Source organism: Gasterosteus aculeatus, chromosome 21, assembly GCF_964276395.1.
Source record: "Gasterosteus aculeatus chromosome 21, fGasAcu3.hap1.1, whole genome shotgun sequence".
NCBI lineage: Eukaryota > Metazoa > Chordata > Actinopteri > Perciformes > Gasterosteidae > Gasterosteus > Gasterosteus aculeatus.
The window spans coordinates 3448369-3474876 of NC_135708.1; the positions used below are offsets into that span (position 1 = coordinate 3448369).

Consider the following 26508-nt stretch of genomic DNA (forward strand, 5'->3'; position numbering starts at 1 on the left):
TGCTGCGTTTCCTGTTGACACTCACTTTCTTAACTTTTTCATGTAGTCATTCTGCATGCTGAGTTTTAGTGGCCTATATAGTGATTTAACATAAATAACGTCCTGATGGACCGCTGCCTCCTGCCAAAGGAAAGCGCTTAAAAGAAACACGACATTTATAGGATGAGGATTTAAAATGAGGTCTCTTGACACGTTGTCTCAAGACAACAACACAAAGTGTCCCATGAGAGTTTTAGTGTTGAGGTGAATGAGCTCTGTGTGTTTGTCCTGATGAAGATAATAATGTGTGAGCTCTCCCAGCAGGTTGGTGTGAAGGTGTGGACTCTGCTATGAATCAGGCTGAGGACCCAGAGGACGGAGTCCCTCCCTCTGAAGCCCCTCTGTGTGGGGAACATGACAGCCAGACCAAAGCTCAGAGGTGAGAGGACCATCTCCAACTGTCCTCCACTCGTCTCCATGTCCCAACGTCTCTGACTCACTGACTCTGCTTCTATGTGTGTGACCAGGATCCATCAGAGACCAGGACCTGGACCTGGACCCAGCTGTGTGTCCATGAAGAGTAACCGGTCTATGGAGCCTCCTATAGTCTTCAAAGATGTTGGTCCCTCTGTTGATGCAAGGTGAGGGTCTCAGGCTGATGATGAGGTGTTTCTACCAGACTCTCTGGTGGAGGTTCTGGGTTTCTTCCTCCAGGGCCCTTCAGCAGTGTCCAGTGAGGGAGGGAGAGCTCCATGGAGGACTTGGTGAGACCTGTTGGGACTAAACCAAACTGACTGGTGAAGAAAACAGTGAACTGAAAGACTGAGCTGTTGATTGTCAGTGGGACCAGCAGGACCAGTAGACCTAAACCACTACAGGGAGTCATGTGGTCCACATCCAGACCTCACGTCATGGACCTTTACCTTGTTTTGGTCTCTGTGAGGACGAACACCATGTGAGCTGATGCTTCATGATTAGATGATGATGTGATGATGTAATCTCAGTGTTTCTTTCAGTTCACATCAGCAGAGAGGAAAGTCTCCTGAACCCAGATGTTTGTCCATGAAGAGTGATTGGTCTATGGGTCGATATATTGACTTCAAAGATGGACGCCGTTCTTATGACACAGAGTAAGTTGGGCCCTATGAAATCTGTTTCATTTTTCTCAAATTCCGATTTAATTTTTCCCGCAAATTCTTTTTGTTTTTTAATTTTTGAGAATTCGGTTTTTAACATTTTACGCAGAGACAGTGAATTAAGAACTGAAATGTAGACAATATATTCAGTTAAAACTGAAAACTTCCATACATAGAACCTTATTTCAGGCAAAAACATGCTGCATGATAAAAACATGGCAATATCTTTTCTTGTGTGTCCAAACAGAACAGTCATTCAAAAAAAAATCAGATTTGTTGGTTTAAATTAAACAAAATACATGACTAAACAAAAAATGCTGTTAGTTCTTTGTAAGATCAAACTAAGTAAGAATAGTCCTGTCAATATCTACTAACAAAGGTGCATAACAATTGCAACAGCCCGTGCAGTAAACAATAAAACATTTGGTGGAAATATCAAAAACATTGTAAACTTCAATTCCAAGTGCAACTCGGAGCCTTAGCTTGCACAAACTCCTTGCTGATGAGGAAGCAGCATCTTCTCTTTCTAGCAGGCAGATCTCATCCATGTCACAATGGAGAATGATTTGCAGAGCTGCCAGGTCTCACCCACCAGCGTGATGACATGGCAGAGGCAGGTTACATGTACGCTGTTGGGCAACACTCCTCTCAGAGCCTCCTGTATTCCTTCAGACAGTGAGCAGCATTATCAGTCACCACGGCCCAGACATCATCACGCTCACATTGTTGTGATTGAGAGACAATAGAATGGCTTTGGAAGTATTTGCATCTGTCAATGAAGACAACATCAATCAGAAAGTACTGTTGTCCAACGCCTATGATGAAAGATAAAAAATAATAATAACCATGATTAGTATTCTCTCCGGGTTCTCCGGCTTCCTCCCACAGTCCAAAGACATGTTCTGGGATTAATTGGGGACTCTAAATTTCCCGTAGATGTGTGGATGTGAGTGTGAATGGTTGTGTGTCTCTGTGTTGGCCCTGCGATTGGCTGGCGACCAGTGCGACCCCCAGTGGACTGATTAGGAATAGCAGCTACTTTTATAGAAAAGCTATTTGTGTCTTTCTGTAATTCTCACAATAGTAAAGTCATCCAGCGGGCTGCACTGGACCCCCGCAGACCAGATTTGGCCCTCGGGGCTTGAGTTAGACACCCATCATCTAACTGGTCTGTGTGTGTTTAAGTGTGAATCATTGACTGTAAACATCCTCAAATGTAAACACAATGTGAGCTAGTTCTTCCACATCAGGATCAGCAGAGGTCACATCTGGAGACAGCTGCAGGTTTCTGGAGACCGATGACCGGGACTGAACATGTGATTAGAATAAACTCAGTGCTCTGTGGACCAGCTGACGTGGTCTCTGGACTCCATGCAGAGGTTTGGACAAAGTATCGTCAGTAGACTCTGTGAAAAGGTCCAAAGACTAGTTTCAGAAGATCTAAGGAGACTTCTAGAGGTCAGGGGACGGACTAAAGAGGTTTGGAGTAGTTCCATAGGACTTTGGACCAGATGCAGAGGTCTGGAGATGTTGTTTTTATGACCCACAGTGAGAACTAAAACCAGATGAAACTGATGAATAACTCAATCACTCAACTAATAAACTGTCCGTCATCATCGACAGTCTTCAGCATGTGGTTTCCATCATGATCCATCATGACAGAAGCCAATATCTTTAACTAATGTTGTATTGGTGTTGATGGTCCAAACACCATGTGAGCTGATGGTTCATGTTCCTCCACAGAGAGGACCAGGAGAGCTCAGAGGCTCCCACAGGTCCGTCTGCCCAGCAGCATCAAACACACCTGGACTCCATCTTCATGGTGTGTACATGAACAACTACTTTAACATCTCTCAGTTCACCATCATCTCTTTGTAGACCAGAGGATTGTCCGTCTGTCCAACATGGACCTGATGGTGGCTTCGATGTTCTAGTTGGTGTCATTCATAGAATGTTCTGTTCCAGCTGCTGGAGGAGAACGTCCTCACTTTTGTGAAGAACGAGCTAAAGAAACTCCAGAAGGTTGTGAGTTCAGATTACCCAGAATTCTTAGAGAAAGAGGATAAGGAGGTGCTGGATGAAGAGCATAGGAGGAGCAGAGAGGCATTTGTGAAGATCTCAGTGCACTTCCTGAGGAGAATGAAGCAGGAGGAGTTGGCTGACTGTCTGCAGAGCAGTAAGAGGATTTCTCTACAGACTTACCATGCTCATAAATGAGACCTTCACTAATGTCTCCAGAGATGGACAGAATATATTCATAGTCATTCTCTGAGGAAAGGACATGTTGAAATCTATTCTTTGACTCATTGATCTTCTTTGTTGTCTTCATTCAGGACTTCTTGCTGCAGTTTGTCAGCGTGAACTCAAATCCAACCTGAAGAAGAAGTTCCAGTGTGTGTTTGAGGGGATCGCTAAAGCAGGAAACCCAACCCTTCTGAATGAGATCTACACAGAGCTCTACATCACAGAGGGAGGGACTGCAGAGGTCAATGAAGAACATGAGGTCAGACAGATTGAAACAGCATCCAGGAAACCAGCCAGACCAGAAACAACCATCAGACAAGAAGACCTCCTCAAAGCCTCAGCTGGAGGAGAGGAACCAATCAGAACAGTGATGACTAAGGGAGTGGCTGGCATTGGGAAAACAGTCTTAACACAGAAGTTCACTCTGGACTGGGCTGAAGACAAAGACCACCAGGACATCCAGCTCACATTTCCATTCACCTTCAGAGAGCTGAATCTGCTGAGAGAGAAGAAGTTCAGCTTGGTGGGACTTGTTCATCACTTCTTCAGTGAAACCAGAGCACTAAGAATCTGCAGGTTTGAAGAGTTCCAGGTTGTGTTCATCTTTGACGGTCTGGATGAGTGTCGACTTCCGCTGGACTTCCACAACGAGATCCTGACTGATGTCACAAAGTCGGCCTCAGTGGATGTGCTCCTCACAAACCTCATCAGGGGGAAGCTGCTTCCCTCTGCTCGCCTCTGGATAACCACACGACCTGCAGCAGCCAATCAGATCCCTCCTGAGTGTGTTGGCATGGTGACAGAGGTCAGAGGGTTCACCGACCCCCAGAAGGAGGAGTACTTCAGGAAGAGGTTCAGAGATGAGGAGCAGGCCAACAGTATCATCTCTCACATCAAGACCTCACGAAGCCTCCACATCATGTGCCACATCCCAGTCTTCTGCTGGATCACTGCTACAGTTCTGGAGGAGGTGTTGAAGACCAGACAGGGAGGAGAGCTGCCCAAGACCCTGACTGAGATGTACATCCACTTCCTGGTGGTTCAGTCCAAAGTGAAAAAGGTCAAGTACGATGGAGGAGCTGAGACGGATCCACACTGGAGTCCAGAGAGCAGGAAGATGATCGAGTCTCTGGGAAAACTGGCCTTTGATCAGCTGCAGAAAGGCAACCTGATCTTCTATGAATCCGACCTGACAGAGTGTGGCATCGATATCAGAGCAGCCTCAGTGTACTCAGGAGTGTTCACTCAGATCTTCAGAGAGGAGAGAGGACTGTACCAGGACAAGGTCTTCTGCTTCGTCCATCTGAGTGTTCAGGAGTTTCTGGCTGCTCTTCATGTCCATCTGACCTTCTTTAGCTCTCGTGTCAATCTGCTGTCAGAAGAACAAACAACCTCCCTGTGGTCTAAAGTCTTTAGAGTCAAACCTAAATCAAAGCGTCTCTACCAGAGTGCTGTGGACAAGGCCTTACAGAGTCCTAATGGACAACTGGACTTGTTCCTCCGCTTCCTCCTGGGTCTTTCCCTGGAGACCAATCAGACTCTCCTACGAGGTCTGCTGAAACAGACAGGAAGTCACTCACAGACCATTCAGAAGACAGTCCAGTACATCAAGGAGAAGATCAGTGAGAATGTGTCTCCAGAGAAAAGCATCAATCTGTTCCACTGTCTGAATGAACTGAATGATGGTTCTCTAGTGGAGAAGATCCAACAGTCCCTTAGATCAGGATGTCTCTCCACAGATAAACTGTCTCCTGCTCAGTGGTCCGCTCTGGTCTTCATCTTACTGTCATCCGAAGAAGATCTGGAGGTGTTTGACCTGAAGAAATACTCTGCTTCAGAGGAGGCTCTTCTGAGGCTGCTGCCAGTGGTCAAAGCCTCCAACAAAGTTCTGTAAGTAAAGAGAGAGTTAGATTCATACATCAGAACTTAAATATGCTGCCATCTTTTAAACTTACTGCTTCTTCTTCATCCTTCTCTTCAGACTGAGTGGCTGTAACCTCTCAGAGAGAAGCTGTGACGCTCTGTCCTCAGTTCTCAGCTCCCAGTCCTCTAGTCTGAGAGAGCTGGATCTGAGTAACAACCACCTGCAGGATTCAGGAGTGAAGCTGCTTTCTGCTGGACTAAAGAGTCCATACTGTGAACTGGAGACTCTCAGGTCAGGATTCAATTAAAGTCCACTTGGTGTCTTTATTTACATCCATGGTACATTTCTGACCTTCATAAGATTCTTTCTGCTTGCATGATTTAAATCAAATATGTATTTTCCAACTATTTCCATAAAATATAATGTACATATTTACATTATAGAGTTAGTAGTAATGTTATCAGATTGTTGATTGATTGTACATTAGTGGGTGTTTAGTTGTGACTGGAAACCAGTCAGTAACCATGTTAATGTGACCCCTCTGTACCTGATAGTATCTTAGTACTGCAGTGACCTTCCAGCCCTCACAGCTCCCTCAGATCATGTGACATGTGTCTTATTCTGTGTGTCTGCAGGCTGTCAGGCTGTCTGATCACAGAGGAAGGCTGTGCTTCTCTGGCCTCAGCTCTGAGCTCCAACCCCTCCCATCTGAGAGAGCTGGACCTGAGCTACAATCATCCAGGAGACTCAGGAGTGAAGCTGCTGTCTGCTGGACTAGAGGATCCTCACTGGAGACTGGAGACTCTCAGGTATGAAGAGGCTGCAGCCACAGACCATCAGTCTGGTAGAGGAGGTAGAGCTGGAAACCTTTTCTCTGTCCCACTGTCAGCCTGGTTAATAAGACCCTGACCCACCAAGCTGACCTCAAACTACCAGAGACTTATCAAACTGTTTGTGTCCCACATGAGACCATCAACACAGACAGAAGTAGTGAGGAACAGTAGCCAGGATGCGCCTGAACAGGGAGGAAGGTGATGAAAATCTTGTTTCTCTGGAGCTTTGTCCTGTCTCCATGTTATAAGAGAGGACAGTGTCTCTTGACACGTTGACGGCATCATGGTGGGTTGATATGAGTCAACGTGGTCACGTGAGCAACAGTAGCCAGGATGAGCCTGAACAGGGAGGAAACAACACTTGGATGTTTAGATGCTGGTCCTCTGCCTCCAGTGTGTGTTTGTCCTTTAGTCCAGACATTATTATTAAGAGACAAACAGTCAGAGAAACAATCTGTTCAAAGCGTCTTGATGGATCATCACAAGAGGAACGTTTGGTGTTTTAAAGGAGTTCAACTTCACCTGCTTTTGGTGCTTTGCACTGAGAGACGGTTCCCTGGATGATAAGAGTGGACTTGTTGAAGCTACAGGTGACAGTCGGCCACAGACGCTCAGTGAAGAACCAACAGCTGATGGTGGACCTGGAATTAGTATCAACTATATCGTAGAAATGAACAGAACATACCAAAAAAAACATCCAGATAAATGTTGCCATCCGGATGGAGTGAATGTGATTGTGGTTGGATGAGAAGTGTTGGGAGCGGCTAGGGGGTCGTATTAGGTTACTAGCAAATGAGGAACTAACTTATGGACATTAATAGAATTATTAATAATCACTAAGATACTTCTCAGAATGAATAAATAACGGGGCACCACCCTGAGCTAACAGGGACCAATAACCAATACTATAAATCAAGTCTCATAATTGATATTCACTCCTTGAGGGTGAAGATGTTGGAAGGAGTTAAGTTCGAGCACTGGCGATGTATGTCAACGGTCACCACCATATAAATGCACAAGTAAACACAGGAAAACGGTTCTTTAAAGTATAACAGGGTTTATTAACTCACAGGAACACCGATCAAGATCACCTATAACTGCAACCAACAATCCCCATAACACTTATTTTAAACCTACTCACTAAACAAGCAATCAAAACCAGAGTGTGTGTGTGTGTGTGTGTGTGTGTGTGTGTGTGTGTGTGTGTGTGTGTGTGTGTGAGCACAGAGGGGGTGAGAGAGAGAGGGGGGGAGACGAGGGGGGTGCAGAGAAGGACGGCGGTGCGGTTGCGCGCAACAACAAGCGGAGTGCCGGTTATCACACTAGGGGGCGAGCGAGAGCAGCGGGGCGGAAGTGAGACCGTTAAATCAAACCACCGAGGAAGACGGGAACGTTAAACAGTGTAATACGACTACTGGACGCGAGGGGCGAGCGAGAGCGAGATGCAGGAAGTGTTCCACGTATTAAAGCAGGGGGGGTCCAAACTTTTTTCACTGAGGGCCACAGACAGAAAAATATGCGAAAGGTTGAGCCGCTCACTAAAGTTAAGGTATATCACCTCTAGTATATTAACAGTAATACAAATCAATCAATCAAATGTAGGTAAATTATGCTTGATAATTTATTATACTTACAGAAATAACTGCATAAATCACATGTCTCCATTAATGGGTTTTCGTTTTTTTTACAACAAGGGTTGGCAGCTCATCCTCAGATTGCTTCTTCGTCAGGATGGGGACCCCCTTCACAGCCCTGTATAAAGAGGGAAGGCTTTATTTAACCTACTTATGCAAATCATTCATCAGCTAACGTGCTCTAGAAAATGTTATCAACTTTAATTGACTGCATTTATTAAGTAATTGGGCTTTTGAACACATGAATACTGTGTAATATATTTGAACTCGCCCACAATGGGAACAGTGTTGCACTTAATGGGAGCAGTGATGCTGCTCTGGACTGAAGGACGGCTGGCAGGTCACGAGTAAGTTTGCTGGTTGAGATGTGAAGGACATCACAGAGATGGCTGTCGCTCATTTTGGTTGTCAATCTGCTTTTGTTCAGAGTTAACAGAGAAAATGTTTGCTCGCATATGTATGTTGTGCCAAACAGACTGGTCATTCTTTTTGCGTGGCGTCGCATCAGAGGAAACTTGGCCTTTTCCAAGCTCCGGTAGAAGTCGGGGAGGGAGAGGAGCTGCATCTCGATGAGTTCTAATTGCAGACTCTCTTCCACTTCTTCTGCATCCAGCAGGAAGGGAGTTGAGAACAGCTTGATTTCTTTCTCAATGACAGAAACATCTTGGAAGCGCTGATTGAATTGTGTCATAAGAGTTGTGATCACAGAAACATATTTCCCCTTTTTAGCAGAGAGGTCGGCCTTTGGATGAGCACGTTTGATTTCGGACAGCGTAGGGAAGTGCGCAAGGTTGAAGTTGCGTAGTTGTGTCTCAAAAAGACGAAGCTTTGAACAGAAAGTTGTGGTACAAGCTGGTCTTTGCCTTGTAGGCTCTTGTTCAGTGAGTTCAGATGACCAGTAAGATCAACTAGAAAGGCAAAAAGGGAATAAAACCGCTTCAGCACGGAGCCGCGACTAAGCCAGCGCACGTCACAATGATAGAGTACGTCCCCGTATTCAGCATCGACATCAGATAGGAAAGCTTAATTCTCTGTGGTAGAGCCCTCGTGCTCGAATTATGTTGACAGTTTTCCCAACTGTGGTCATCACATCGCCAAGCTGGACTGTCTTGGCACAGAGAGCTTCTTGGTGGATGATACAGTGCAATTTCACAGCCTCGCCTCCACTCTCTGGCACCTTGGCGCACACCATAGATGCCATTCCTTTGGGCTCGCCTGTCATAGCGGGAGCCCCGTCCGTTGCAACTCCACACAGCTCGTCCCATTTAAGTTCCATCTTGTCAATTGCACCTGACGCGGCTTCAAAAATGTCCTCACCCGTTGTTGTGCCCTTTAGACTCCGAAGATCAAGCAGCTCCTCCGTGATGCAAAAGTCATCGTCAACTCCCCGCAAAGAAATGAACAGTTGTGCGGCGTCTGTTGCATCTTTCATCACATGCAATGGAGTAAAAGTCAAAAGCACAAGCTTTATGTGACACTTGATTCTGTATGTTAGCTGACAAGTCTTCCATTCAACGCACAATTGTGTTTGTGGACATGCTCACGTTGTTGAATTCCTGCATCTTTTCCGGGCACATTATTCCAGCGACTTTAATGAGGCACTGTTTAACCAAGTCAGCGTCTGAGAAAGCTTTCCCGCGGCGCGCTATGAGTTGAGCTACCTCATAGCTAGCTATTGTAGCGTTTTCTTGTGTGTTGTTAGCAGGGTAAAAGTACTGTTGTTGAGCCTGCAGGTTAGCTGCCATGTGCTGGACTTTGTCCTCTCGCTCAGCAGCAGTGTAGGACGTGAAGGTCGGATGCTTGGTTTCGTAGTGTCGTCGTACATTGGACTCTTTCATCACTGCAACCGTTTCATTGCAAATCAAAGAGCCACACTTCTCCTTGACTTCTTTGAAGAAATATTCATTTTCCCACCGTGTTTGAAATGTTCTGCATTCACTTGCTATCTTGCGTTTCTTTGGTTCTGCCATTTTGTCGTCGCAGAAATTTTTTATTTAAACATTTTTTTTGTGGAAACGCTGCATTAGGACTGCAGCTAGTGAGTAGCTCCACCTACTGGTCAAACTAAGAACTACAATACAGTCAAGTGCAAGTTTCATGTGTGGGCCACATTCCATTTTATTTTTATAATTTACTGCGGGCCAATAAAAAATGGATCCCGGGCCGCAGTTGGCCCACGGGCCGTACTTTGGACACCCCTGTATTAAAGCAACGAGGAAGACGACAGTCACACTGCTATGGCAACGCCATCTGTTGCTAGGGACTACGGCTTGGACGAAGGAGGGGGGGGATACTTAGACGCGGCGCGAGGAGATTCTGTCCCGCGACCAGCGGAACGTAGATCAGCAACGTGAATCAGGATGGTCGGATCCATGTGTGTGCAGTTACAGAACCAACGATGTGGCTGGCGATACGAAATGAAACCACAGGCAAACGGATCTCACGGCGGAGACCCGGGAAAAGAAAAGAAAATAAGGAACTATTCTGACCATGAGACGTCATTCAACAGCGTAACACAGTCGGCGCTTTCACTCTCTTACAGCAAACGTATCACAGCATCAGATCAACTGGGGACATTACGACATTTGCAGGTACACATTCAAACATAAATCAAAGGTAGCGGATTCGTTGATCCGGACTCTATCGTACCACGTTATGACTGAACAAATCAAATAAACATCAAGTTCATATCAACACGCTAAATTAGTCTGCCCAGAAAACCAGTCTTACTGTTTGATGGGCGTTGGTCATCAGCTTCCAGCTGACTGAGGACAGTTGAGCTCCGCGTAGGGAAACTCAGTGGATGAAGGCGATTTCGGCCGTGGGGTCCGAACTTCTCGTTGGGAACAGAGGCGGCGGGGGGTCAGAGAGCAGCTGTCTCTCCGGTCCTCTGGAGTCAACAGGAATGAAATCAAAAGGGAAAAGGAAGCGGGACGTAGTGGAGCGCGAGTCTTGAGTTCGTCCAGCGAGATTAAGACTGAAACTTGGGAATTGGAGGGAAAGAAAAGAAACCAAACAACGTTGTGTTGTCTCGATCTGTCACTAACGGGAAGTCAGGCGAAAGAGATCGATCCTTTGGCGCAATCTCTTCCTATGAACTTGAGGTCCATAAATAAATGTCACTGTCCTCGGCCAATGGGAGCGCTCGGTGAAAAGTGGTCGGTGGAAGGATCCTTTGTCAGAAGCCACAAGCGGATCTCAGTTGGTATTTAGCGACATGGACCCTCCTCCTCCTCCTCATGCAGATTCCATGTAACGTTACATGAGGACCTTCATGACCATGAGTTTGTTGTTTTCTGAAAAACGGCTTATTTGGCCGATGTTTTGATAAGCGACCGAAGCCAGTTCAGTGTTTCCATCATTATAACAGGGGTGCCCCCCCATGAAGTAGTACAACGGGGAGACACTGCAGTCCACCTGATCAATGGGACAACGTGGACGTCCTCCGACTCGCCTCATTCAGCCTCACTGGAAAATAGCTTCTGCTTTTATGTGTTTAGGTTCTGCAGCATGCGGGTGGACACATTTGTCCCTCTGTTGTCTCAGCGTCTCCTCTCTGAATGTCGCCATGTTTCCATCATCTGAACGGCAGGTCATGTGATCTGAAGGCAGCTTCCATCATATTGTAACGGACTGACATGTTCTGTGAGCGAGGTCACACATTAAGAGTTTGTCCTTGATGGACATTTTCTTCCCTTACTTTCACTTTTACACTTTAAGTAGTTTTGAAACCAGTACTTTTATACTTTTACTGAAGTAAAAAGCTTGAGTCGATCCTCTTTTTAAAGTTGAGTATCTATACTTGTACTTGAGTAATGAACGTGAAGACTTTTGACCTCTCTGGTAGTTTGTGCAGCAGCTCTTTTCTGCTACACGTCTGTTCTGCCCTCAGGGCGGGGGAAGTGGCGCCCCCTCCTGGCCCCTTCAACTTGGGTTGCTAGTTTGCATATATTTGTGACATGAAGTGGTAGTTTTAGGTAGATGGTCTCAGGAAAATCCTCCGCTGCCGTCCTCCATGTGTTCAAAACAGGTCCATTTCTTATTTGTTATCCATTCATCTTCTTCATGAATATATTCCAGCACCTCGTCGCTGTGTGACGCCTGACTGACAGTCTGTGGTCGTCTGTAAGTAGTGGTAGAAGAAGAAGAGGTGCTCCATGTGGACATGAAGGACAAAGCTGTGTGTGAGAGTGATGTAATGTCCATGTCTCCATGCTGCTCTGACCCCCCTCCTCCTTTCAGGGTGGAGCCTGATGGAGTCCGATGGTTGACACCAGGTCTGAGGAAGTGTAAGTGTGCTTTGATTCATGAAGATTCAACCATCTTCACACTGTGACATCACTCATTCACCTCTGTGACGTCATCATCAACGTGTCAGTAGATGAACACATGATTAATAACTGCAGCTGTATTGTGTCTTGTTCTCTCATCAGATTCCTGTGAACTCACAATCGACACAAACACAGTAAACACACAACTCAAACTGTCTGACAACAACAGGAAGGTGACAAATGTGAGGGAGGATCAGTCATATCCTGATCATCCAGACAGATTTGACATCAGGCCTCAGCTGCTGTGTAGAACTGGTCTGACTGGTCGCTGTTACTGGGAGGTCGAGTGGAGAGGAAGAGTTTATGTATCAGTGAGTTACAGAGGAATCAGGAGGAAAGGAGGCAGTTATGACTGTTTGTTTGGACACAATGATCAGTCCTGGAGTCTGAGCTGCTCTGATAAAGGTTACTATGTCCGTCACAATAAGACAGAAACACCCATCACCTCCTCCTCCTCCTCCTCCTCCTCCTCCTCCTCCTCCTCCTCCCCTGGTAGAGTAGCAGTGTATGTGGACTGTCCTGCTGGCTCTCTGTCCTTCTACAGAGTCTCCTCTGACACACTGATCCACCTCCACACCTTCAGCACCACATTCACTGAACCTCTTCATCCTGGGTTCTGGTTCAGGTCTTATGGTTCCTCAGTGTCTCTGTGTCCTCTTCAGGAGGGAGAGTCTCCTCCTGGTGGAGAACCTTCCTCTCTGCTCACCACATAGTTCAGTCTGTACAGCTGATGGTGGTTCATGTGGGTGTAGATGCAGGTGGAGCAGGTGAGGGGTACCTGAGCTGGTCTGGACTCTGGGGGTTCCACAGCTCTCTGGGACTCAGATGGAAGTGTGAAAGAGCTCAGCTTAATGCTGCTGTGCTCCTTCAATCAATAGATGATCATTTAGATATTGGCTCCTAATTAGGCTTTAATCTTCATCTTTATGTGTTCAAGAAGACATTTTATAAGACGCTCTTTCATCTGTCCCCCCATTTGAGACAAATGTGTCCTTATGTGTGTGTGCGCTTCATCAGCAATAATAAAAACAAGGTGAAGAAGGAAAATATGAATGTGTAATTCTATTTGAGCCCATTTTAACTTCAAATCTTTCTAAATCTGTTGAGTGAAATCAAATCTAATTTCACATAATCAGGTTTCTTTTGAACAAGAAGCTACAATGGGAAAGTCAAAGGAGCTCAGCATGGATCTGACAAAGCGAATCATCGACTTGAACAAGTCTGGAAAGTGACTTGGATCCATTTCAAAGCAGCTGCAGGTCCCAAGAGCAACAGTGCAAACAGTAGTTTGTAAGTATAAAGTGCACGACGCTGTTTTGTCACCATCAGGAAGAAAACACAAGCTATCACCTGCTGCTGAGAGAACATTGGTCAGGAGGGGGAAGAGTCAACAGAGAACCACCAAAATGCAGATCCGCCAAGAAGTAGAAGCTGCTGGAACACAGTGTCTATGTCCACAGTCGTGTTTGGCATCTCCATGGACGGAGAGGCTGCCGTGCAGGAAGGAAGCTCTTGCTCCAAAAGCGGCACCTTAAGGCTCGACTGAAGTTTGCTGCTGATCACGTGGACCAAGATGAGACCTTCTGGAGGAAAGTTCTGTGGTCAGACAAAACCAAAAAATGAATGAACTAACGCAGATCAGTTGTTCTGGAAGCGGATACTCAGAGTAAGTCAACTCGGAGTTCAGGGATAGACTCAGAGTTTGTTGAACCTCCTTTCTGGAATACCCCCCATGTCCACCGCCAAGCACGGTGGTGGTTGTCACGGTGTGGTTCACTTCATGTTATATTTTGTAGTTTTCTGCCACTTGTGTCCCCGGGTAACTTCACTTCCTGCCTTGTCCCGTTGTCCCCTGTGATTGTCTAATAGTTTCCACCTGTGTCCAATCACCTGCACCTCCCTTGTGTATTTAAGCCGTGTGTCTCCTGTGTCACTTGTCGCGTCATTGTCTTTTTGCCACGTATGTTCTTGTCTCTTTTGTCTTGGATGCCCGAAGTTTCATGCCTGAGTGTTTTTGCCCCTTGGCCTTTTGGATCTTGTAACTATTAAAGCCTTTTGTTCCTGCAAGTCTGCATTTGAGTCCTGCCTTCCACCCCCAACCCTGACAGGTGGTAGTATTATGCTGCCAATGGATCTGGTGCTGGTGGATGTGAACAATGCTGAAGAAACAAGTCCATGTCAGAGAGCCATCACATTTAACTGAACAGCACCAATTCTGTTGTCCAGAGGAGCGGTCAAAGATTCAACGAGAAGCTTGTGGACGGCCACCAAAAGCGCCTAATAGAAGTGAAAATGGCCAAAGGACATGTGACCAAATATTATCACTGCTGTATGTATATTTATGACCCAGCAGATTCTGTCATGTTCTCTGTTAACCCATAATTAAGTCCTAAAAGAACCAAACCTCATGAATGTTGTTGTGACAGAGTGATTGGAACAGATACTTCTATCAGAGGAAAATCAGACTTGTAGGAATAAGGGGAAACTCAAGGAGAGCCATGACATCATGTTCTTTACAAGTGTATGTAAACGTTTGACCACAGCTGTAGTGGGTAGATATGTGTGTTTAGCTCTACAGGCTTCATGCTGTCCTGACATCCACATGTGAGGCCGTTGATGAGCGTAGCTGATTTCCTGTCACGCCACCTCATCACTGGCTCTGTCACAGGCACTTTGCTGGAGGCCCACTGGCACAGTTCTTGTTATCTCCTATTCTACATTCTCTCTCTACATAATAAATCACATCACAGTTTTTAAATACAATTAGCAGAGCCGGCTGTTTTCTGACACATTGTGTACAACTACAGGATCTTTACAGTAAACTGATGGAGATCAGATGTAAACCTTTGATTATCATATAACCGCAAAATACTCAATGTTAACATTGTAATGAGTTATTTGTTAGGGACCCGGTTTTATTAACAGTTTTTCCCCCCAGTCTGTGCTTTTGTTTTTGCTTGTTTTGTTTCTTCCACCTATAGTTTCCACCTCCGGCCCCACCCCTCTCCCACGTGCCCATCTGTGGCTCATTCCGGGGATCACTAGTGACGAGCATAAAGGCTCCTGCTTTCAGAGGCTCGTCGTCGTCAGTCCGTCCTAGTACCCAGGCTGGTCTCAGGTGCCGTAGATACCGACATACAGCAGCTTGACCAGTTTATTCATGTTTTCGGTTTGTTTTGGTGTCAGATCCACGGAGTACCACGGAGTGCACGTAACCTGCCTTTAAGTTGGACTGTGAGTATGGTGTTGGGCCTCGGGTTTCCACACCAGACCCTGCTTTATCCGCCCCAGACCGCCAGACGTCGGTGGAGTTTCCCTCCCGACTCCAGTTGAGTCAGAGGAGCGCTTTTTGTTTCCCGTATTCCCCTTGTTTGTTTTTTTGTGAAAGTAATAAAACTAATTTTGGCGGAAGATCCAAGACTGCCGTGCGTGTGCTTTTGGGTCCACCAAATTCACCTCACCCCCCCCCCCCCAACAGAACGGACTGACCAGCAATGGACCCAGCCGCCGCAGCGGCATCCCCTCCAGAGGAACCCCTTCGGAGGGCGATTTCCAGCCATGGCACCCTTCTCGCAGTAAGGCCGAGATCCTCCTTGTGGCAGTGGCAAGTGGGTGGCATCAAACTTGAGAGCCCCACCCCCTACACGGAACCCACCGGTCCAAACCTAAAATTAGCCTCTGTAATAAGAAGACGGGGGCTCACGTGTCTCAAATAAAATTAAATAAAATTAAATATTTACAGCAGCTGACCTATCGTACAAATAACAGTTGTTTCTGGGAAAAATTGGCTCCTCCCACCCAGCGTGCCGTCGTGACGCCGACTGATTTACTGGCGATTGCCGCTGCCTGCCACAAAGTTGCCACCCACTTGCCACTGCCACAAGGAGGATCTCGCTGTCACTCCCTTCTCGGGCAACACCAGTAGGTGCTGCAAGAGCTACGGGACTCCCAACATACCCTCGGGGCTCAGATAACCGAGATGGCCAGCATGATGCAGAGCCTGGTGCTCCACCATTCACCTCCCCCAGAGACTGTTCCTGTGGACTCGTCCAGCATCCGTGAGTCTTTTGTTCCCTCACCAGTGCCTTTTGATGGAGCGTCTGGGGAGTGCAGAGGATTCCTGCTACAGTGTGGATTTGTTTTTAACCAGCAACCCCGCACATTTTCTTCGGACAATGCAAGGGTGGCCTATACTGTGGGGTTGCTGCGCGGCAAGGCACTGGTTTGGGCTGAAGCATGGCTCAGCAAACGCAGTGCAGACCGGGTCACCTACCTGTTCTTCATAGAGGAGTTCAAGAGGGTGTTCAACCACCCGGTTTATGCTAGGGATGTGGTTCAGCGCCTGCTCAGTCTTCGCCAGGGGACGACCAGCGCCGCAGAGTATGCTGTGGATTTCCAGATCCTGGCCACTGAGTCCGGTTGGGGCGAGGAGGCGCTAAAGGGGATTTACCGCAACAGTCTTTCGGAGCTGTTGAAGGACGAGCTTGCGGTCCGGGAGATGCCAGAGTCATTAGAGGAGCTTCTCACACTCTCCATCAACATGGACAACCGTATCCGGGAGCTCCGTCCCTGCATTGATTACAGAGGTTTGAATCAGATTACTATCAAAAATAAATATCCATTACCACTTATCTCCTCTGCTTTTGGGTCCCTAGCTGAAGCAAAGATATTCACGAAACTGGACCTCCGCAATGCATATCATCTGGTGCGCATCAGAGAGGGGGACGAATGGAAGACTGCCTTTAACACACCGTTGGGACACTTTGAAAACCTGGTGATGCCGTTTGGATTAACTAATGCCCCTACAGTTTTTCAGGCACTGGTTAATGATGTGCTACGTGACTTCCTAAACCGATTCGTGTTTGTGTACATTGATGACATTCTCATCTTCTCTCCGAATCCCCAGGAGCACAGTAACCATGTCCGCCAGGTTCTGCAGTGACTGCTGGAGAATCAGCTATTCGTTAAAGCTGAGAAGTGTGAATTCCACGTCTCCTCCGTGCAGTTCCTTGGCGTTTTCATTGAGGAGGGGCAAGTGAGAAAGGACCCTGAAAAGGTGAAGGCGGTAACTGAATGGCCAGTACCCGCCTCACGAAAGAAGCTGCAGCAGTTCCTGGGATTTGCTCATTTCTATCGCCGATTCATCTGGGACTACAGCCGAATAGCAGCACCACTGACTCAACTCACTTCCTCTAAGATAACTTTTTCATGGACCCCAGAGGCAGAGAAGGCATTTTGTGCCCTCAAGGAACGCTTTGCTTCGGCCCCAATCCTGGTTCACCCCGACGAGACCCGCCAGTTTGTCGTCGAGGTTGACGCTTCTGACACCGGCGTTGGAGCTGTACTATCCCAGCGGTCGGCGTCCAACTCCATCCGTGTGCTTTCTTCTCCCGCAGACTTTCCCCGGCGGAGAGGAACTATGACGTGGGCAACCGAGAACTGTTGGCGGTCAAGTTGGCCTTGGAGGAGTGGAGGCACTGGTTGGAGGAAGCGATGGTCCCTTTTGTGGTATGGACCGACCACCGGAATTTGGAATATATCCATACGGCCCGACGTCTCAACTCACGCCAGGCCCGCTGGGCTTTGTTTTTTGCCCGTTTTAATTTCACACTCACCTATCGACCTGGACACAAGAACTCCAAGCCGGACGCCCTCTCCCGTCAGTTTGCCCCTGAGGGCGACTCAAGTCCTGACACCATCCTTCCCGCCTCGTGCGTTCTCGGAGCTGTTACCTGGGAAATAGAGAGAGTGGTACACGAAGCCCAGAACGCCGAACCTGACCCAGGAGGGGGTCCACCGAATTGCCTGTTTGTTCCTGCGCCCGTCCGTTCCCAGGTCCTGAGGTGGGCCCATGAGTCCCGCCTCTCTGGTCATCCCGGCATCCGACGGACTATACATTGGCTTCGCCGCAAGTTTTGGTGGCCATCCCTTGAGGAGGACGCCCGTGCTTATGTGCTGGCCTGCACTACCTGTGCCCGCAACAAGGCATCACACCGACCCCCGATGGGATTGCTGCGACCACTCCCTGTGCCCCAACGTCCGTGGTCACACGTTGCATTGGACTTTGTGACCGGTTTCCCTCCATCAGACGGCAACACAGTCATTCTGACAGTGGTGGACCGTTTTTCGAAGGCGGCTCACTTCCTACCCCTGCCCAAGCTTCCATCAGCCCGTGAGACCGCCGATTTACTGGCGTTGTTCGGCTCCATGGCATCACTGCGGACATAGTTTCTGACCGTGGCCCGCAGTTCTCGTCCCAGCTTTGGAAGGCGTTCTGTCACACCCTCGGGCAGCCTATCCTCGGGATTCCACCCCCAAACTAATGGCCAGACAGAAAGGCTGAACCAGGAGCTCGAGGCCATCCTCAGGTGTGTGATCTCTAACAATCCCTCCTCGTGGAGCTGTCACCTCCCATGGGTAGAGTACGCCCACAATTCCCATACGTCAACGGCCACTGGACTGTCCCCATTTGAGGCCTCCTTGGGTTATCAGCCTCCCCTGTTCCCCAGCAAGGAAGTTGAGGTTGCTGTGCCATCGGTCCTGAGCAATGCCCGTCGTTGTAGGCGGATCTGGAAAGCTACTCGGACCGCTTTGCTTCGCACGATGGAGCAGAACAGGAGGGTGGCAAACAGACGACGCGCCCCTGCCTACCGCATCGGCCAGTCTGTTTGGCTTTCGTCCAGGGACATCCCCCTACGCACAGAGTCTAGGAAGCTCTCTCCGAGATATATCGGCCCCTTCCCGATCATCTCCATCATCAACCCAGTCTCTGTGAAATTGCAATTGCCGCGATCCTTGAGGATTCACCCAGTATTCCATGTCTCCCTCCTTAAACCAGTTGTCTCCAGCCCCCTCTTGGATCCGGGGCTCATTAGGGATTACCGCCGTCGGAACCCTGACTGTCTAAACGGTTCGCCGAGAGGCTCCCGTTGAGGGGGGGGGGGTATTGTTAGGGACCCGGTTTTATTAACAGTTTTTCCCCCCAGTCTGTGCTTTTGTTTTTGCTTGTTTTGTTTCTTCCACCTGTGTGTTCCGCCTCTGGCCCCACCCCTCTCCCACGTGCCCAGCTGTGGCTCATTCCGGGGATCACTGGTGACTAGCATAAAGGCTCCTGCTTTCAGAGGCTCGTCGTTAGTCCGTCCCAGTACCCAGGCTGGTCTCAGGTGCCGTAAATACTGAGATACAGCAGCTTGACCAGTTTATTCATGTTTTTGGTTTGTTTTGGTGTCAGATCCACGGAGTACCACGGAGTGCACGTAACCTGCCTTTAAGTTGGACTGTGAGTATGGTGTTGGGCCTCGGGTTTCCACACCAGACCCTGCTTTATCCGCCCCAGACCGCCAGACGTCGGTGGAGTTTGCCTCCCGACTCCAGTTGAGTCAGAGGAGCGCTTTTTGTTTCCCGTATTCCCCTTGTTTGTTTTTTTGTGAAAGTAATAAAACTAATTTTGGCTGAAGATCCAAGACTGCCGTGCGTCTTGGATCTTCAACGTACATTTAAATAATAAAACCAAAAACACATAAGCAAATGATGTGAGAAGTCATTTAAGAGTAGCAGGTCCCCAAAAGGGAAAAAAGGAGAGGGACGTCAGCAGAACAATGGGCCGCATCTCATTGACCTTTGACCTGACCATCCGGAGTAGCTGGGTCTCTTGGTGTAATGCATCAGAGGGCGGTCAGGCTGAGGCCCTGCTGGGACGGAGAAATGGAAGTTCTGTTCTCCTGCAGAGGCAGGGCACGTGCATCTTTGGGGAGAGACAGATGGACTCTTCTCTATCGCAGAGGGACTTCGTCTGTGAGTTGAGTAATCATGGCACAACCCCCCTGCAAGGACCACACGCCTGGCAAAGTATCGCAGACAAAGTAAATGCGTGAGTGTAATTCATAGGCTCATTTTAATGCGTCTGCTGGCAGAAGGCATCATGGATGCATCATCATCCAATGAGATGTTGCTGGAGAAAATAATGATCTCAACTCTTTCAGAATAAGAAGATAAAAACCAGCCCAAAGACACAGTACGTACATCCTCATAACTATTCATTGGTATCGGCTCATGGGTCACATCCATCTGTATAATATATATATATCAGTGGCGTGCCGTGGGCCTTCAGTGAGGTCCTACACAGTCCCACCGAATGAATCCACCTCTTATTACCATCATTATGATGCCATGGCTCTAGACACTGTACATTTAGACAGAAACGCAGTATAAACAGGCGTTGCGTCACCTTGAAATTGACATTTGTATTCATAGAATTGCAGGGGAAGAGTACAATACAGTACAGTTCATCTAATAGGCAAGAACATAGTCGAGTTATATTAATATTCTTCTTCTATCCATTTCTGGTCCACAAACTTTGACCTTTAAGTCCAAAAATAAATAAATATTTATCGTCGCACCCAAAGCAGTTTCACCGTGATGATAAAGACACACAACTATTCACTGGAAATAAAAGAAAGAAAATAAATCATTTGCAACGTAGGCTATTTGCCATTTTATTTTGTTAATATATAGGCTATTTAATATGAACAAAATAAAATGCAAAACATACACATTTAATAAAAAATAAAATGCATTGTATGCCTACTCACCAAAGACTGAGTATTTGAACACAAAATCCATCCTCCTTTCTTTCCTCAAGAAGACTTCAATGACTCTATCAGTGCGTTTAGTTCCACCAATAAGTCCTTTTCTCTCAACATGGAGGCTGATGCTGAAAGCCCAGTCTGTCCAGCAGCATTTCTGGAATGCGGTTTGATTTGCTTTGAGGCGGAGAATGAGCGCTCGACAGAAGCCGTGGACACAGATAGTCACTGTCACACATGCCAGTGTGTGAAGTCGCCCTGTGTCCTCATTCAGATGTTTCTGCTTAAGGAAATCAAGGAGATCAGACGGACTTTTCCCTTCAAAATGAGTAACAGCGCACATTACAGTCAGTTCTGTTTTTAGCTTGGACAGGTCGAACAGTGTTCCGTGTCTCCCTGTTAAGCTGGAGAAGGCCGTTTGCGGGGATTTCTTCCGGTAGGTCTGGAGGTGCTGGGGGTCCAGGAGGGAGAGGAACATTCATTTTTCGTGGTCTTAAAACCGGTTTCGTATAAGAATGTTGTCCACAATATTGCTGTGGAGTTGTTGGTGGTACGTGCGGTCTCCTTGTGCTGGGTGAACTGGAGACGCTGTGTCATCGTAGATCGGACTGAACCTGCGCCTCTCTCGCTCAATCGTGTCACAAAACTCCTTCACCTTGTCGGGCAGAATTGTACATCCACAGTTTGTTTCTGTAGGATTCCAAAAAGCACATCCGAATAATGAAAAATCCCATTGAATGTTTCAAGCAAGAAACAAAACTCAAACTCATCCAGACGTTAAATCCATCAGCCATAAGCACAGTATTTACATTACAGGTCATTTAGCAGACGCTTTTACCCAAAGCCACTTACGTTACACTTTCTTTGTTACATTTGGCCCGGGGAGCAATGAGGGGTTAGGTGTCTTGCTCAGGGACACTTTGACTTGAGACACGGGGCAGCCGGGACTCAAACCTCCAACCTTGCGCTTCCCAGCACTCCTGCTGTACCCCCTGCACCACGAGGACCCGTTCCCGTCGTGGTCGTCATGGTGTTCCAGTAAGTGGGTAAAGGGCTCCTTTAGGGCAGCTCTCTTTTCAAAGACGGCATTGACCAATCTAGATGTACATTGCCACCTCGTTGGTGCAGCCTTAGGAAGACGGCGCTTGCAGATGTCATCCAGCAGCTGTGTGCGCTTAGGGGATCGTGAGAGAAAGGCTGCAAGGCCGTTGAGGTTGGCCAGGAAGACCTTCTTTAAGCTCTGAGGCTCCTTGAGTCAGTACTAAATGGAATCGATGTGCATAGCAGTGAATGAATAAGGCCATCGGTGCCCTCTCCTTAACTTTAGCCTGCACCCCATTGAGGCCAGATGCCACGACTGCTGCGCCATCAAAACACTGTGCCACAACTTTATCCACACTACATTCATTTCCCTCCAAGAAACGGAAAATAAGAGCGGCAATGTCATCAGCCCGCTGGCCGCTTGTCACATCTTGAAATGGGATGAATCGCTCCTTGACTCCTGTGTCCGTCACATAACGCAGGACGAGTGGGAGCTGTGCTGCATTTCTCACATCTGTTGTCTGGTCCTCCATAACAGCAACAAAGGGAGCTTTTTAATCCCCATTCTGATCTCTTCTCCCATCACTTCAGCAATAGCATGAATTAGGTCATTTTGTATTTTGCCTGACGTCCCAATGAAGACTTGCTTAGTGGACAGGTGCTATCGTAAATCTGTGTTGCTTTCAGAAAAGAAAGAAAGAAGCTCCACGTAGTTCCCTTTGTTTGTGGAGTCACACTTTCATCGTGTCCCCTAAATGAACATCACGATCAACGAGTCTTTTCAATATTTCCCTATTTTTCTTCCCCTCTTCATGGTGCAGCTCCGTTGCCCTGCGCGCTGGTTCGTTGAGCTGTACATCCACTCGGGTGTCCCTAAAGGTTTTGAAAAGCACCGTTGCTTGTAAGTGTCCAGCCGTACTTTGGTGTCTGGTTGCTGCCTTGGTTCGACAACTCAAGTTAGCAAAGCCAGTGTGGCTCCAAACACCAACTCCATCACTGGCAAATAACAGGCATTCCCAGCAGTCCAGTTTGCAGAGCTTCTCGGGGCCTGTGAGCCGTTGATGGCGCTCGTAGTTGGAACGAAGAAAGTGGCGAACGAACCCCTTTCCCGCCTGTGACGGGCTTTGTAGCGTCGGCCTCGGGCGACCTCTCGGTATCAAATCAGTATCTTCTCCTCCTTCTGCCATTGTGGGTTAGAAAAACAGCTTAGTAGACTACTAAGCTGTTCATTGGAATTAAGATTTAATAGTAGTACACAAATTAATTCAGTTTCCTAGTTCTGAGGTTCTGCATGGACCTGCTCACATAGGACCCGCCTCTCAATATTGGTAATCCAATCAAAAGACGTGCACGCACTACGAGGCCGACATACAAAACACATTCAACGTAACGACAAGAGACACACGTGCTTTAAACACACAGGGAAGGCGCAGGTGATTGGACACAGGTGGAAATACAGGTGGACACAATCAGGGACACGGCGGACAATCGCAGGGCAGGAAGTGAAGCTAACCCAGGGACACAAGAGGCAGGAAACTACAAACCCACACAAAGTCCTCTCTGGTAGAACGGGTGAGGAGGCCCTCATCCGGCCCAGTGGGATTAGGATGTTTTCTAATGTCCCTTATCGCTTTCAGACCCAGTTGGGTCTCTACGTTGGTGTAGAGAGAATCAACGTCGATGGAGAAAAGCATAAGACTAGATTAATAAAATGTTCCTAATCACTTCATAGGTGTCTTTTTATATATCTTTCATGCTTTTGGAACAAGCGGTTATTATCAATAAACTCTACGAGACACAGTCTCTGCCGGTGGGAATCCGGTGTGGGACCGTCCAGGTCTCTGGTCTAATTAAGGTGGTTAATGGGTTCTGGGGTAAGATTCCTTCAGGTGGATGAAGGGCTGGCGAGAGAACTCTGTGCTGTAGTTGAAATGGTTCATCAGTTTAGATTTTCTGTGAGAACTATAAAGGTCTCTGCAGAGCATCTATTTGTCCATCACTAGTGGAGCAGGAATGAAGTAGAAGCTCTTCTCCAGCAGTCCTTCATCCCCCTGATATAATAATCATCTTTTATCAAGATGTGGCTTGAATTAAGTTGCACTGTTCTGATGACGATCTGGTGCTCGAATTCAAACCTTCAAACAGAACTTTGACCATTGACGCATTGGGTGAACACCAACAGTGAGACAACTCATTTATAGTCTGGTTATTGGCCCCTGATCCCAGGGTGGTGCCCCGTTATTATTTGTTAAATACTATTAATTTGAATAGTTTAATGTTTCTACCTGCTGATAAACAGGAACCTGCCAGATGTCAACAGGTGACATTGCTTTTTAACTTTAATAATGTGTGATAATTTGATAACAAATAAGATTGTTACACTTTTATTCACCACATTTGTGTGTAAATGTTGAATATTGAACTACAAATAGGTTTGATACCTTTTTACAGTATTTTTTACTAATTTCCTGAATGAACAAATACATACTGTGAAAATGAGTCAAAGTATAGTCCTACTAGTTTTAGTGTACCTGAGCACAGTACTACTAAGTACACTGTGGGGATGCTGACCATTATGGCACGGCTGCTTCTCAGTGTGCTCCTCAGGCTTTGCCTCTGTGTTCTTTGGGCCTGATGCTGAAGGTCCACCTGGATTATTTCCTCCTTCCTCCTCTTTGGGCGTTTGTACCTCCTGCTCTCCAACACCACCTGACCCTCCACCTCTGTCTTCATCTCCTGTCCTGAATTGTGTCTCTTTGGCTGTGTCTCCTCTGCTGCGTCCTTCTCTTGCCGGCCACTCTCCCCTGCCTCCTTCTGGACCTTTTCCTCCAGGTCTTCCAGAACACCAACACGCATTAACAAAAGCAATATTCTCTATGATGTTGCTTCATTTGACATCACTGCAGCACTCAGAAGACGTTAGGATGAAGCTGCTGCTGCTCACAGGCTGATTCACATGATTATCAGAAGGAAGTAAAACCCAGACTGTACCTGTATTTGTCAGAAGGTAATTAGTCCATGGACATGCGTGTATTAAATAAGGACATGATAAAGTAAGCAGTGCTACAATGTCTTCTCACAGCTAATACGCTTAGCTGCTTCTCAGATGTGTGTTTGATAATGTGGCCCCCCGGACTGGAAGGAGCCCTGTAGAGAGTGACAGATGATACCAGGTGGTAAGTATGGGCACCTTTGGTTGCCTGGTTCTTCCACGTCTCCCTGTTGTGGTGAATCTCCTTGTTCCATGTGACCTTGAAGCCCTTGAAGTCCACCGTGGTCAGAGAGCAGCTGCCCTCTGAGCCTGTACTCTTCACACTGGACCTCTTTCCATCACTGCCACTGACACTGTGGTCACTGTGGACAGTGTAGACATGTGCACACAAACACACATCCTGTCAGACGTGTTGAGGTAGAAAGCTGGTGCCTCTTATAGGACAAAGCAACGCAGTCAACGTTACCCTTCAAAGTAAAAGCATCAACGTGTTGACATGTAAATGGATGTAAATATTGTTTCCTAGCGTGTTTAGATGATAATGCAGCCGTGCTGTTCGTGCTTAAGGTTATAGTGTATTAAAGTACTAGTTTCCTTAAATAAACAGTGTGTAGCGTATCGGGGATCTGTTGATGAAATTGAATAGATTATTGCTATATGCTGGTTTTTAATAGTGTTAAAACTATCTAGGGAGGGGTGGTCATGTTCCTACGGTGGCCCAGAATGGACACATGGAAACAATTGAAATTGGGCCTTTTGAAGGTCTGTTTCAGTTTCTATCTGTGACTTCCTGTCTTGGTAGTAGCGATCTGATGAGATGAGGACGTCAGCCGATGGTCCGTGAGGGGAAGACGGGAGCAGGTTGGGGACGGCTGATCTACACCACAGGATCATCTAAAATAAGTGTTTGTAATCTTCTGTTTGTCACCTCCAGCGTCTGAAGGCAGCCGTTGAGACTTGGTCGAAAGTCTTTCGGAGACCCTTTTTAAAATCCTGGATGGAATTTGTTCCGAGCAGTAAGAGTTTTTATACACACATGTGAAGGCCATCCTCAGTGGCAGGTGCAAATTATAATTAATAGACCAAAAAAGAAGAAACGCGGATATGAAAACCAAACAAGATGTGAACCGTCTATGAGATCGAGTCGACCGCCCTCCCTTCTCAGGACACAGCTAGTGGTGTGAATCTTGTGGTCTGAAAGCATTGTTGTGTGCTCACAAACCATGCGATCGTAGGCCGGCTCTTGATCTTGTAACCGGCGGCACATATTGGCCTCAGTGTCAATGAAGGCATGCAGCTCGCTCACTGGCCTTTTCAGGTAGTGCACTTCATTGGGGGCACGAGAAAGTGCCATATTCACGTTGTATCCTGTCGGAGGAGTCCAGAGCAGTGAAGCGCCAGCTCCGGGTCTCCGGTTGTTTCCGTGGTACATGGTGAATATGAATAAAAAGACTTGTGGAAAGCCTGTAAAAAGGCGTTTGATAGACGGTAAACGACTCAGTGTAGTCTTTAAAAAGACCGGTGGAAAGCCTGTAAAAAGGCTCAAATCCTGTAAAAAGGTTTTTGTTTGATGGTAAATGACTGACTGAATGTGGTCTGTGAAAAAGGGTGTTGAATCTTTCAAAAGGCTACTTAACTCTGTAACGGACAGATGTCGCTGATAAATTCTCTGGAGAAAATATCTGAACTGCTCCCTCTGAACTCAGTAAGACAATGAACAGAAACATCTGATTCCGTTTGCAAATATTCTGATTCCGTATGCAAATGAATGTTGGAATAATACGCACTCATGTGGGGCGAGCATTCCGTCACCATGGAGACGGGGTACAAACACGGCGCACAGTAAAATATGTATATACACACATCTCA

The 26508-nt window shown here is 47.2% G+C and overlaps 1 protein-coding gene across 1 annotated transcript in view; it reads left to right on the forward strand.

Annotated features, from left to right (window-relative positions):
* The first annotated feature begins 487 nt into the window (after positions 1 to 487).
* LOC144390252 (NLR family CARD domain-containing protein 3-like) overlaps positions 488 to 26508 on the forward strand; it is a 119491-nt gene continuing 93470 nt past the window's right edge. Inside the window, exon 1 of the mRNA XM_078096711.1 lies at positions 488 to 620. Within this exon, the coding sequence (XP_077952837.1) occupies positions 493 to 620 (128 nt within the window). The 5' untranslated portion in view covers positions 488 to 492. The remainder of the gene's footprint in view (positions 621 to 26508) is intronic.